The following is a 12752-nucleotide window of genomic DNA, read 5'->3' as shown; positions in this document are numbered from 1 at the left end:
CCTGACATTTTGTTCTGACCTCTGTTGACAGCTTCTGGCCTCTAGTGTACACTCTCGTTAGTTGGTTCTTTTATTTGTAACTAATGCTCTCCTGCTAGGCTGAGACAAACTCACTGATTTGTGATCTGGTCATATTTGTGTGTTGCTCTATCTAATATAAAATCTTGTCTTATTCTGTAGCATCTCTCTTTCTGTCCCTGATGTTTATTTGGTTCTTTGCATTTCCATTTTGTTTTCTCTCCCATTTGGAATACAGATTTAAAATGTCTGTAGGATACCAGAGAGGAACAGCAATTGCCGTTCAGAGAGACCACTGTGAACCATACCTTATAAGTTTAAAGCACTTTATGATTTTACAAAGCATATTCACACACAGTATCTTATTTGGCCCTCACAACAACCCTGTGAGGTAGGTGTTGACACGCCCATTTGGCAAAGCAGGGGACTGAAATGGTGGTACACATGCCAGCGTTCTATTTAGAATATACTAGAACCTTAATGATGTGAATTTGGGGCTATGTGGTGAAGCTGGAAAGAAAGGAGAGTTGTGAAATGTGGTCTGTTAATCAGTAGAGAGGCAGTGAAACATGACATAGAATCCTACATATCTCACGGTTCTTTTTTTTCCTCTGACTTTTCTTACCTTTCCTGCTTTTCCATTTTCTTACCTTTCTTTTTCTCTATAAAATGTTTCTTTCTCTACTGAGAGATTTCTTTTTCTCCATGCTTTTTACTTAAAACATAAAATATAGGAGATTTTTGGAATAAAAATTATCAGCATTATTTTTACCATGATCAAAATGGCTTTTCAGAAATGAATAAGCAATTTAAAGAAACAAATTCAGGTTTTGGTTCAAATGTGTTGCCTAATCTCAACTGTATTTCACTTTGAAACTCAGAAAAAAATATGCCCTAATTTGCAGAATAAGAAGAGAGGAAGGTAAACTAAGCAAATCATAATAAATTTATTTTTTAATATTTTAAATAATTAAAAATCTTTATATCCTTTGAACATAGGTACAGCCCTGTTCTTCCCTCAGTATAACTCTGTTATGTTATAATTATGAGTTTATTTGTTTGTATGTCTCAAAAACAATTAGCTCTGTAAAGCTAGGGCCACCATCTATTTCACTAGTTGTCCAGCTCCAAGAAGTACACATACTACACATATGCTAAATAAATGAACAAATGAAAGTGAGTGGGTTTTCTTCTGTCATTCCTACCCTGGGTGACAATAATGTTTTGAAACTAAAAACACCCTAGATATAACCAGTACCCCCATGAGATTTCTCCTAGAATTTAATGGATTACATTGGGTTCTGAAAAACTGAGTGAGGGGACAGCAGAGGGCGCCTGTCCCTGTACCTGAGGATGAGATAGAGCATTCCACTAGTGTACATGGGTTTGTGCAGGCTGGGGGTGGAGCTGATGGTGGGAGAGTAAAAAATGGTATGAAAAAGCAATGGAGGCCCAATAGCACCAAGGGTCAGGAGAGAAGCCACGTAGCTGGGCACGACACAGGAGCCAAGGTCATTTGGAGGAGTCACAAAGGAATCTTGGAAGTCAGTTGTGCTGATGACTTGTCCAGAGATGAAGAGCCTTTAATGAGATGGCATCAGAGGGGGTCCTGCCCAACCCACCTGATCTTAAAAATGTTCTGACCAAATAAAATCAGGGTGTTGTACTGGTCCTGACACATATATAAAAGAGGAAATAAATGATTATTTTTATTACATTAAGAAAATTCAATGTAACATTTCATATATAAGAATTAAAGGTGTAGAGAATCAGGAATTTCATACAAAGTAAGCTGGTAAAACCTTTTTGGAGCCATTTGCATGAATTCATCAAATTACAAAATACATATCACCTTTGAACCATTGATTCAAATTCTATAAATCCTCAGGAGAAACATAGTCTCAGATGATCATGTATGTGAAGGTGGAGTAGAGCGTTCATTATTAAACCCAAACCAAAGCAAACGAAAATCAGTAGGTGTTTAAGACAAGGGGCTTGAGTGATATGTCATGGTAATTATTATATAACAGCATATTGGAGCAATATATGGTCATTAAGAGAAAAGGGATGGAGCTATCTGTAGTGACAAGGACAGGTAACTGGTATATTAAACATGGAAAATGCTCAACACATTATATTAGACGTGCTTATATATGATTTTTTCTTTCTTTGAAAAATGGCATTATGCACTCTCCACGGGGCAGGCATGGAGAGGAATCTGGAGGCTAACTACATGTTGATATAAATAGCTCTCACTGCTTCTCCAAAAAGAATGCACATAAATTCCAAAATAGCCATGAAAATTCTGTAACTGACAACTTTGCTGAACATAGCTTAAAAATGTTCCAAGCATTTGCTAACCTCAGGTAATTGTGTGGCTGCTCATTTTACAGTCAAAATAAATAAATAAATCACAAAGTTCCTGATTTTCTAAACTCAACTAGATTTTAGCAGCTCAGAGAAAGCCTTGGGGAAAAGGAGATGGGGGGGGGGAGGAGAAGGAGGAGGAGGAGGAGGAGGAGGACGACCACGAGGACGACGACGACGACGACGACGAGGACGATGACAACAACAACAACAAACCATGGCTGGGGATTTAGCTCAGTGGTTTCACTGCCCGCCTCTTAAGCACAAGGTCCAGAGTTTGATCCCTGGTACCAAACGAAAAAACAAACAAACCGAAAAAACCCCAAAGGTGTAGATAAAGATGCACATAAAGCTAGGGAAGAGAGACTTACAAGAGATTGACTGAAATTAAAATGAGTGAAAAGAAAATAATGAAATAAAGAGTATACAGAAGACAAATGTAACTGCTTTAAAGAATAAATGGACACAAAGAGGATAAAAACTACGCTAATGCTTCTGTTACCTTAATATAATAACAATAATCATCATTAAATAACACTAAAGCATTCTAGGAAGACACACAATACTCTATGTTCTTCAGCTTTGAAACCATCAGAGTTACTGTGTGCTAGCCAGGTGCAGTGGTCTGTGCCTGTAATTCTAGTGCTTGCGAGGTCGAAGCAAAAGGATTGCAAGTTCAAATACCACTTGGTAACTTAGTGACTTAATGAGAACTGTCTCAAAATAAAAGAAAAAATTTTGGCTGATTTTCACAATGACAACTATAAATTGTCTAAATGTGTTGTCCATACATAGTATTAGGTTAAAACACTTATTTTTGCAAAAGTGGAGAAATACTGGTACTGTTCTTTTAATAACAATAATTGCATCTAAAAACTGAAAGACTTTTGTCATTGATATTTGACAGACTGAAAGATATTTGTCATAATTCGCACAAAACAGACCACTGAAAGAATAGATTATGACTGCTGTGTGAGTATTAGCTATTCCCATAATCCCCAAATGGGATATCACATGGACTTCCCATTGAAAATATAGGAGAAGCTGGGCGTAGTGGTGCACACCTATAATCCCAGCACTTGGGAGGCTGGGGCAGGTGTGAGTTCAAGGCCAGCCTGGGCTACATAGTGAGTTCAGGACCAGCCTGAACTGTACAGCAAGACCCTGTCTCAAACAAAAACAAAAACAGAAACAAAACAAAAAACTCCAAGAGAGTATAGGAGAGCACCCCTTTGATTATGAAGGTCCAAGTAGGGATTCCTCATTCCTCTTCATAACTTTTTCATTATTTTAATATAGATTGGCCTAAACACACATCTAATTACTTATAGCATGACAAACTGATGGCACCCAATCTAATATTCAGTTTGTGGTCCAATCAATGGATTCTCTACATTGCACCAGGAGGTCTACAATTTCACTGACAAAGGTTCCTGTTGTAAAATCTCTTCTCTTCAGGTTTGAAAATCTAGGATATAAAATATCAATTTTTCAAGTCTGTAGTAAATCCAAACTGAACAATCATGGCCTTCAGTGAATTAATCTATAAGGTTCGTAGGTTGTCTAAATTCCTATATATACATATATAGGGTTTTAGTTAGTGAAGTTAGTAGGTAAAGAAGCTATAATTGTTTCTATTTATAAACTTGATTTTCCTTCAGTGGATACAAATTGAATAGAAAATTGAACAATTTTCTATGTGAAATTTTTAGAAAATAGTGCTCATCACAGACAGAGAATACAAATGGGTAATGAGACTGAAAGACTTGTATAATTTAATCCATTTGTTTTAATCCAGTTAGCATGTTTTACTTGTGGAAAACTGAGCTTGGTTTTCACAGAATCTATGGATTGCTGCCGAATTGCCCAACCTTTGTCTCAAGCCCAGACCATTAATGAGACAATCTTATTCATTTAAAAAATGCACACAGAAAAGAAGAAATGATAAACTTACTGAATGTGTTCCCACTTCCTCTTTCTCCCTTTTGGCCTTTTTGTCCAGGATTTCCTTGAAGGAGAAAAAATAGTTTAAACAGGATGTCAAGTCAATTGGTCTTTCTTTCCTTCTTTCTTTCTTTCTTTCTTTCTTTCTTTCTTTCTTTCTTTCTTTCTTTCTTTCTTTCTCTCTCTCCTTTCTTTCTTTCTTTCTTTCTTCCTTTCTTATGTTGGGAATTGAATTTAGAGACTTCTACATGCTAAGCACAAACCCTACCACTGAACTACATCCCTAGTCCCCCAGATACTTGCTTTATATGGAAATAGGACATCCCAAGGTGATATAAAATATCAATGTATAACCAGCTACAGATAATGAAATAGAATAACAATATTGATACTAATAATATCACTTTTAAAAACCTATTAACTTGATATACTATCTCAAAATTTATAAAGGTGTTAAATGTTTCACTTTTGTAAAACAAATTTATACAAAACTGAAATATAAGTTTGCTTTGTGCTTATTTATCCTCATTTTTCTCTTTGCCTTCTTCCCTCCTCCAGGAAACCCAGAATCTTCTATCTCACCCTATGCTTTGTTCTTTTATTTTCATTACAATTTATCTGTAGCATTTTCCATTCCTTTAGGAGAGAGCATCCCAAAGACTGAGCTGTGGATGAATTTCTGGAAGTCCTGAATTTCTGATAACCTCAACCTGAAGGGAAAATATTAAGGTTCAGGAGTATCCAAACCTCTATGCTGGTCAGTTTTTCCCTTGAGAATCCATACCCATTTGCAAAGGGGTATGGTATAAATATTGCCATTTTGTATGACAGTCAGAGTGGCAAACCTTGGTCTTCACTAATGGTTTGCTACTTCAATCACAGTTCCATTTTTAGAGGACATACGCAGGGAGCTTGGGGTATAGATCAGTGTTAGAATGCTTGCCTAGTGTGTGTGAGGCCCTGGGTTCAATCCCCTATAAACTTCCCACCCACCATCAACAAAAAGGTGTACCTTCTGGGCACAAATGTTGGACTGAGTCTAGTGCTATCTGTCTCCAAGTCAAAACCTTTGTTAATGTTTTTGATCCACTCCCCACAAAATCAAGAATCTCCATTCTTTTCTCATTGTTTAAAAATCATAGATTTTGGAATAACAGTTATAATTTTAAAAATTTTGTCTTGAAAGATTTTGCTCTGCTATTTTCTAGATATGAACCTGAGGACTGTCTTTAATCCTTTTTGAGATAAAGTTTATTCCACTATAATATGAAAATAAAATTCCTCTCATTGCAGAGTTGCCTTGAAACTTAGCATCTATGTTCATAAAACATAAGCTTATAAGAGATGGAAGCCACCTTATTATTGTTTCTGCTTTTCAACTCCCACAACTTAGCTAGAATCTGATGTCTGTGATTTTACTGTCACTGAATGAAAACAGGACTTTTTCAACACAGGTAGCATTTTGTGGCACTTTACTTTTCATTATACTTTAAAGTTTTAATACTTGTTTTTTGTTTTACTAGTTTATTTTGTCTTCCTCTGAGCTTTTTGTCCACTGTTTCTTCTTATGTACCTCTTCAAGAAGATTTCTGATTCCTAATTTATTACATTTAAAAAAGTGTAATATGTGTAAAGAGTAGCATGAGACTTAAAAGAAATTAAAAGGTACAAATTATTCCCAACTGAAATTTTATTTGAAGTTTTAATGATATGCCAACTATTCCTTTTTGGAGTACTATGATGAGAATTTCTAATTCCCAAATTGCTTTGCATAATATGATTATATTTATATCATTAAATTCACATTAAATGTTAATTGTGATTGAATCATTTTTTAGGTAGCATTAAATAGTCAAAAATCATTAAGTACCACAAAGTCCCCAGTATTTCTATTATCTTTCAAATGTTGCCCATTTATGAAGTATAATAACAAATTTTCAGATTGTTTATTAATAAAATTCTAAGTGGGCCGGGAATGTAGCTCAGCGGTGCAGTGCCTGCCTGGCAAGTGCAAGGTCCTGAGTTCAATCCCCGATGCACCCCCCCTTCAAATAAAATAAATAAAATTCTAAGAAACTTTTGAGTATTTAGAAGAGGAGAGTTAAAACAACTTATCAGTTTTAATTCTTTACAGAGAACATAATAAAATCCTCAGTTTAATTTAGCCATTTAACCATTAGTTTCACAATTTGGAAAGAGAGGAGACTGTAAGTGATTCTTGGAAGTCTTGGTATGCAGCAATGTCTCGGATATCTGAGAATAGAAAAGGGCTAACCCACTTGTGATTTAATCTTATTCTGTAGCATAATGTAATTAGGAAAGTACATAAAGAGTTCAAAATGAAATCTTGATTTTTCCCAAGTATACTAAATAACCATTATTATTTGAGCAGATCATAGATTAATATACCATGTTTTAGTCTAAATTTAGAGTATAGAAAACAATGTATCCTTTTTTCACAGAATTATGTTAAATTATCTAGGAATCTGTAGTAGTATTGCAATTGTGTCAAATTTAAGATTTTAAACATATTTGTCTACTGAACTCAAATTGCCCATAAATGAAATTTAGCAATACTCAAGTGATGTAGATAATTTCAAGCAAATTAAACAACAAATGGTTCTTCTCATATTGCCAAAAGGGTCTGATTAAAGCTAGATGGCTTAGCAGTGGTTGGTACATAAATACACCACTCATTTCAGGTAATCACATCTCTAGTGGAATCTAATTATAGGTTGCTTACTTGAGGCTAGCTGATTTTTCTGCAAGCTAATTGGCATAGACACAGTTCATATACACTGATATCAGTAATAGCACAACACATTTAATAGAACTGCTAAACTCTAAATCACTGATAACATCCAATGCCAGTGAGCATGTGGAACAATAAAAATTCTCATTCATTGCTGATGGGAATACAAAATCATAGAGTCACTTTGGAAGATAGTTTAGCAATTTCTTACAAAGCTAAACATAGTTTACCATGTGATCCAGAAATCACACTCCTAGGTAAACTTATAACAGCTTTATGAATAATTTTCCAAACATGAAAGCAACCAAGATGTCGTTCAATAGGTGAATAGCTAAATAGATTGTGATCAGTCTATAAAATGGAATACTGTTGAGTAATAAAGAGAAATAATCAGGCCCTGAAAATATAGAAATCTTAAATACATCTTGCTAAGTAAAACAACCTTGTTTGAGAAGACCACACTGTATAATTAACAACTATATGATGTTCAGGAAAAGGCAAAGCTACGGAAATAGTAAAAAAATCAATAATTCTCAGAGTTTTGGAGGGAGGTAGTAACAAGTAGATAGAACTAGGGAATTTGTAGGGCAGTGAAGCTATTCTGTATAACATTGTAGTGATGGATACATGATGATTCTATATTTGCCTAACCTCAGCCAATGTAAAATTGAAAGAATGACCCCTATTGAAAACTATGGACTTTCATTAATAACAATGTATCAGTATTGTTTTATGAATTGTTACAAATGTACCATACTAATGTAAGATGTTAAAAATAGAGGAAACTGCATGTGGGTGAGTGGTATATGGGAACTCTATACAGTCTGTGCAATTTTTCTATAAACATAAAATTCATCTAAAAATAAAATCAATTAAAACAGATCTTTTCGTCTTGGTGATAATTTACTATGAAATTAAGAAAACATAAGCCTACTCTCTTCTAAACTTCTTGGGTAAAGTACCTAACCCAAGCTTGGGCTATTGTAATAATCTGTCATCATATATGTAAATATTGGAGTGTTGAACAATGTGAATTTTCAAGCACTAATAAAAAGTAGCAGGCAGTTTATTTTGCTTAAAGTAGAACTTTAAGGTTTGCTGTAGTTTGCCACAGTAACTTAACAGGGCTTGCCATTAATTGTTAATGGCATATTTATACTTTGCTTGTTTTTCTTTGCCATTCTTTTCACTTCATTTGCTCTAATATAGATACAGGTCTTCTTAGCGACTTATGATTGTCTTGGGTATAAATCCTGTGTGTGTTTGTGTTTTAAGCTATTGTCCTTTAGGACATAAAACACTTTCTTCAGGTGAACAGAAATCACTTTTAAAATATTTCAAGAAATAAAATACACCAAACATGAGTGCTACTATTCATATTATGATGAAGTATCAAAATACTATCCAAGAGATTGAAAAACAACTCTCTGTGTAGTTTTTATGTTTATATTCTACAACAAAATACATAGTACTGTAATACCTGTTCTTCCCGCCTTTCCTATTAGTCCAGGGATTCCTCTACTTCCAGGAAATCCAACTACTCCACGATCACCTTTAAGACCTGGAGGACCTACATGATTAATGAAGAAGAAAGAAAAAAAGTAACAATTCATTTTTCAACCAGATTTGAGAGGATGATGAATTAATATGAAATAAGTAAATCTCCACATGGAGGATAATATCTTTTCTAAGATGTCATGTGTGCTATTGAAAGATTGTATAAGCAGTAAATAGGAACATTAGTACATTGTAGATACTCAATAATGTATTGTTAGAAATAAAAGCACAGGAGAAAAACTAAACCTTGGAGTTTTTACTGATTTATATAATCAATCAGGAATCTTCAAATAGCAGGTTTTCCTATAGCTAAAATGGTAATTTATTGAAGATTAAATTTTTAAGATTTACATTAGTAACAGCTCAATTCAAAGAATAAAAAGTGTCAAGGAGTATTAATTTAAAAATTGAGTTCTTGAATAAGCTCCATTATCTCTTATGAATTTATTTCTGTATATGTCACTGTGTTCCCAAACAATGCAAGTATAACCACACACAACACAGATTTATTTGTCGGTACATAATAGGTACATACACAAATACAGGATTTTAAATATTTAAATAAAAAGTAAAAATGGACATTATTTTATCTACAGTAAGAATGAAAACTGCATGTAAAAGCAAATGTTATATTCTTATGGGATAGAATTTTTTATCCCAGAGTTCAGTGATTTGACTAACAAAATAGTTTAAATGTCTTAGTTTATCTTAAGTGTTATCAGTTCACATAGATCTTAGTAATCTAATGTTGAGTTGGATCATTTGGGAAGCTGTTTTATGAGAAATTGATTATTCTTTTTCCAATGTCAATCTTTTAGAATATTACCTCTAGTTTACAAGATTCAAGAGGCAGAATTTATGCATATTTAATTTATTTAAAATGTCTTTCCTTGCCCTGGGATGTAGCTCTTTGGTACAGCACTTGAACAACAAGGAAGAGGCCTTGGGTTTGATCCTCAATATAGCCAATGAAAACCAAAGCAAACCAAACCACTTTTACTGAGTCTCCTTCATGTTGACACCTAAAATTATGCTAACTGTCCTCTAAGAAATGTTCAGTTTAAGAAATATATTATTTTAAGTTAAAAGTATTGTAAAACTTGTATTCTAACAGAAATTAAACATATATCTAAAGAAATATTAAATAAAATGCTAAATTATGTTTATGAATATTAGTAACACCAGGACATTTTAACTCAATTATTCAGTATTACCAGTTTTTTTACATAATGCACTGTATTACCAGTATATATATCATGTATACTATATACTTTTAATCTATATTGGCTGGCTTTTCTAGTATGGTCTAAAAAGTTCTAACATCTGTTCTCAGAATAAGCTGATCAATCAACATTCATACTTTTCTTCATTATGCAGTCAGATTCTCCACTTGTTAGTGAGATCTGTCAGATAAATTTACAAGTAAAAGCATTGACACTAAGTTATCTCATTTAAAAAACAATTTAAAAGATTCACCCACTCTTCACAGAGTACCACTCACAAGTAGCTCCCATTCCTACTATTTCTTCAATTAACTTAGCAAGTATCTGTGAAGCAGACATGTTGCATAGGAATCTACCCATTCCTAGACTTCAAACTTTCTATCCAACCATATCTTCCAGGATAGAGACAGTTGAGAGAGGCAGATGGGGATAAAAGGAACAATTTAACAAAGCTAGTAATTTTGAAAGTTATAATGTTGGAAAATGGGAATAAAATGGAGCACACCTTAATCTGTTTCAGAGGAAGAGATCACAAAGGCCTTTCAGAAGATGGCTCATTGATTACAGAGATTCTCAGAGTGCAGCTGTTTCATTATGAATACTTTTCAACAGGCGAACAATCAAATCCACAAATGAAGATCAGCTATCAAATATTAGAGTACTAATAGTTCTTGGAAATCATCTAATCCAAATCTGTCACTTTGCAGAGGCAGAAATGAAGGCCAGAGAGATCAAGCCATTTACATAAGATTGGTCTGATCACTATGAACATATGCTAGCAGCTCTCTGATCAGGCTTTCTTCTGGGGACATGCAAACTGGTTAAGACCACAGACTATGCAATCAGGTTCATCTGGGTTCAAACACCAACTCTGGCACTTACCAGCTACTGACTAACTTTGAGCAAGTCATTTAAACTCCTTCAGAATCTGCAAAATGGGTGTATTATTGATTCCTACATCATCAATTTAATGTGATGATTAGATGAGCTAATGAACATAAAACACTTAGAAAAGTGCCTAGCATGTAATTACCATTGTGTTAGCTTACTTCTGTTCCTCCTCTTCCTTCTCTTCCATGAAACAATCACTATTTTCACCAGGATTTTGGGGGGAAGGTGGTTAAATTTAGTTTTATTTAATATTGTGTAGAATAACTAGTGACATTTTTTATTCACTGACACTATGTAGGGGAGGCACTATTTTTTACCTCAAGAAGAAACTCACTTTCAATTCTCAGGCATAGATTAACAGCCTACAGGCAGCAATGTCCCTTACTTGGTGTGTATCTAGGGACTATGTCCTTGTTGTAGCTGAGGGAGAGGAATTCCTGGGTCAGACTGAAGAGAGGTGGGAGTGAAAGTAAAGAAACACATGACCACAAAGACCAATACAATATGGCTCAGTTTTCCACTCTTTGCAGTCAAGATGGACTTTATTTTCCTCTACAGAGACGTGATTCCTATGGTGCAAAGTTCAGGCTACATAAGAAAAGAACACAGCACTGGTTGATGATAAAAATTTTGCAAACAGAAGGAGTCTTTGTTTCTCTTTCTAGAGATCTTATTATCTATAGGTTGGGTTTCCCTTGCTATTTATCCCACTGAGTGTTAGCAGTTCATTAGATGACTTACAAAAAAGATCCTTTAGAAACTCAGCAGGAGCTCCATTTTGGAAGCATTGCTGTTATTGGAGAATAACCCTAAAACTGTCCTATGAAAGACTCTCAGATGAGGGATCTTTGACAATGATATTCAGGTCCTTTACAAAGTTAGTAGTCACATAATAAGTTTTGTAAGGCAGAGACTCTCACTCTGTTTTCTCTACTCCTCCACAGGGTATTGCAGAACAGTAGGCTGGGAAAAGGCATTCAGTATATATAATGTGTGTGTGTGTGTGTGTGTGTGTGTATGTATATATTAGTATATATGTATACATTATATATACTGAATATATATGTATATATTATATATACTGAATATATATGTATATATTAGTAAAAGGGATAGATCATCCTCCTGGACATTCTTTTAAGGAAATAATATTCTAAAATGTATTTCTATTTTATTATTTTGAGATAAAGCATATTTCACAATATATCTCCATCAGTCTTTGAGTTATAATTATATAGATATAGATAGATATAGATGTAGATACAGATATAGATACAGATATTGATATAGATATATATTTGACTATTTAAGACCACTGGGATAACAACTTAAATTTCTGAGACATAATGTATGTTGGTTAGTGTGTTTGACAAACTGAGTTTAATTGGATCAAATGAATATAAAAATAGAGACTTAATGAACTTGTTCAAGATCAGAAAGTAGATTTATTAGGCTGAGGCAAGATGATTACTGTGAGTTCAAAGCCTATGTTGGCTACATAGTCAGTTCAAGGACAACTTGAAATACTTAGCAAGACAAGTCTCAAAATATCTCCCAAAATTGAATTATTATTGTAACTATCCCCCCACCATAGTCTTTACTTGCTGACTTCAGTATCAAATTTGAGGCAATTAGTTAATCTGGCAAATACAATATACAGGGATTAAATAGAGAAATTGGCATTAGAATACATCTTGGTGGTTTCAATTCTTTATTGCCATGCACCAAACCAAGTGGCAACTTCATAACCCAACCCCAGAGTCAATTTACCACCAATCAATTATAACTTTTTTATGAGGAAAATGGATAATATCTACTGGTGTAAATGAGCAGTACCTACAGCAACAAAGTAAACTCTTGTCAAATGAATGTAAGGGGCTTTGTAATGGGTTTATTTATGGTATTAACAAAAGCTTTTAAATCCCTCTATCTCATACATCTACAGTTCAGAAAGAGCTGCAAAAAATGCACCCAAGATGAAGATTTGTACAGCAAGTTGT

General features: G+C 34.1%; 1 protein-coding gene across 3 annotated transcripts in view; it reads right to left on the bottom strand.

Annotated features, from left to right (window-relative positions):
- The window catches only part of Msr1 (macrophage scavenger receptor 1), a 75377-nt gene that overhangs the window by 24135 nt on the left and 38490 nt on the right, over window positions 1–12752 (bottom strand). For all 3 annotated transcript variants that reach the window (XM_087217197.1, XM_004867636.4, XM_087217198.1), the window contains 2 exons: window positions 8562–8651; window positions 4340–4393 (listed from right to left, as the gene is read on the bottom strand). In XM_087217197.1, the coding sequence (XP_087073323.1) occupies window positions 4340–4393; window positions 8562–8651 (144 nt within the window). The remainder of the gene's footprint in view (window positions 1–4339; window positions 4394–8561; window positions 8652–12752) is intronic.

Source organism: Heterocephalus glaber, unplaced genomic scaffold, assembly GCF_053883595.1.
Source record: "Heterocephalus glaber isolate CG9 unplaced genomic scaffold, H.glaber_assembly_v1.0 deba00001461, whole genome shotgun sequence".
Taxonomy (NCBI): Eukaryota; Metazoa; Chordata; class Mammalia; order Rodentia; family Bathyergidae; genus Heterocephalus; species Heterocephalus glaber.
The sequence above is the reverse complement of the archived record's forward strand: the minus strand, read 5'-3'. Positions and strand labels throughout refer to the sequence as shown.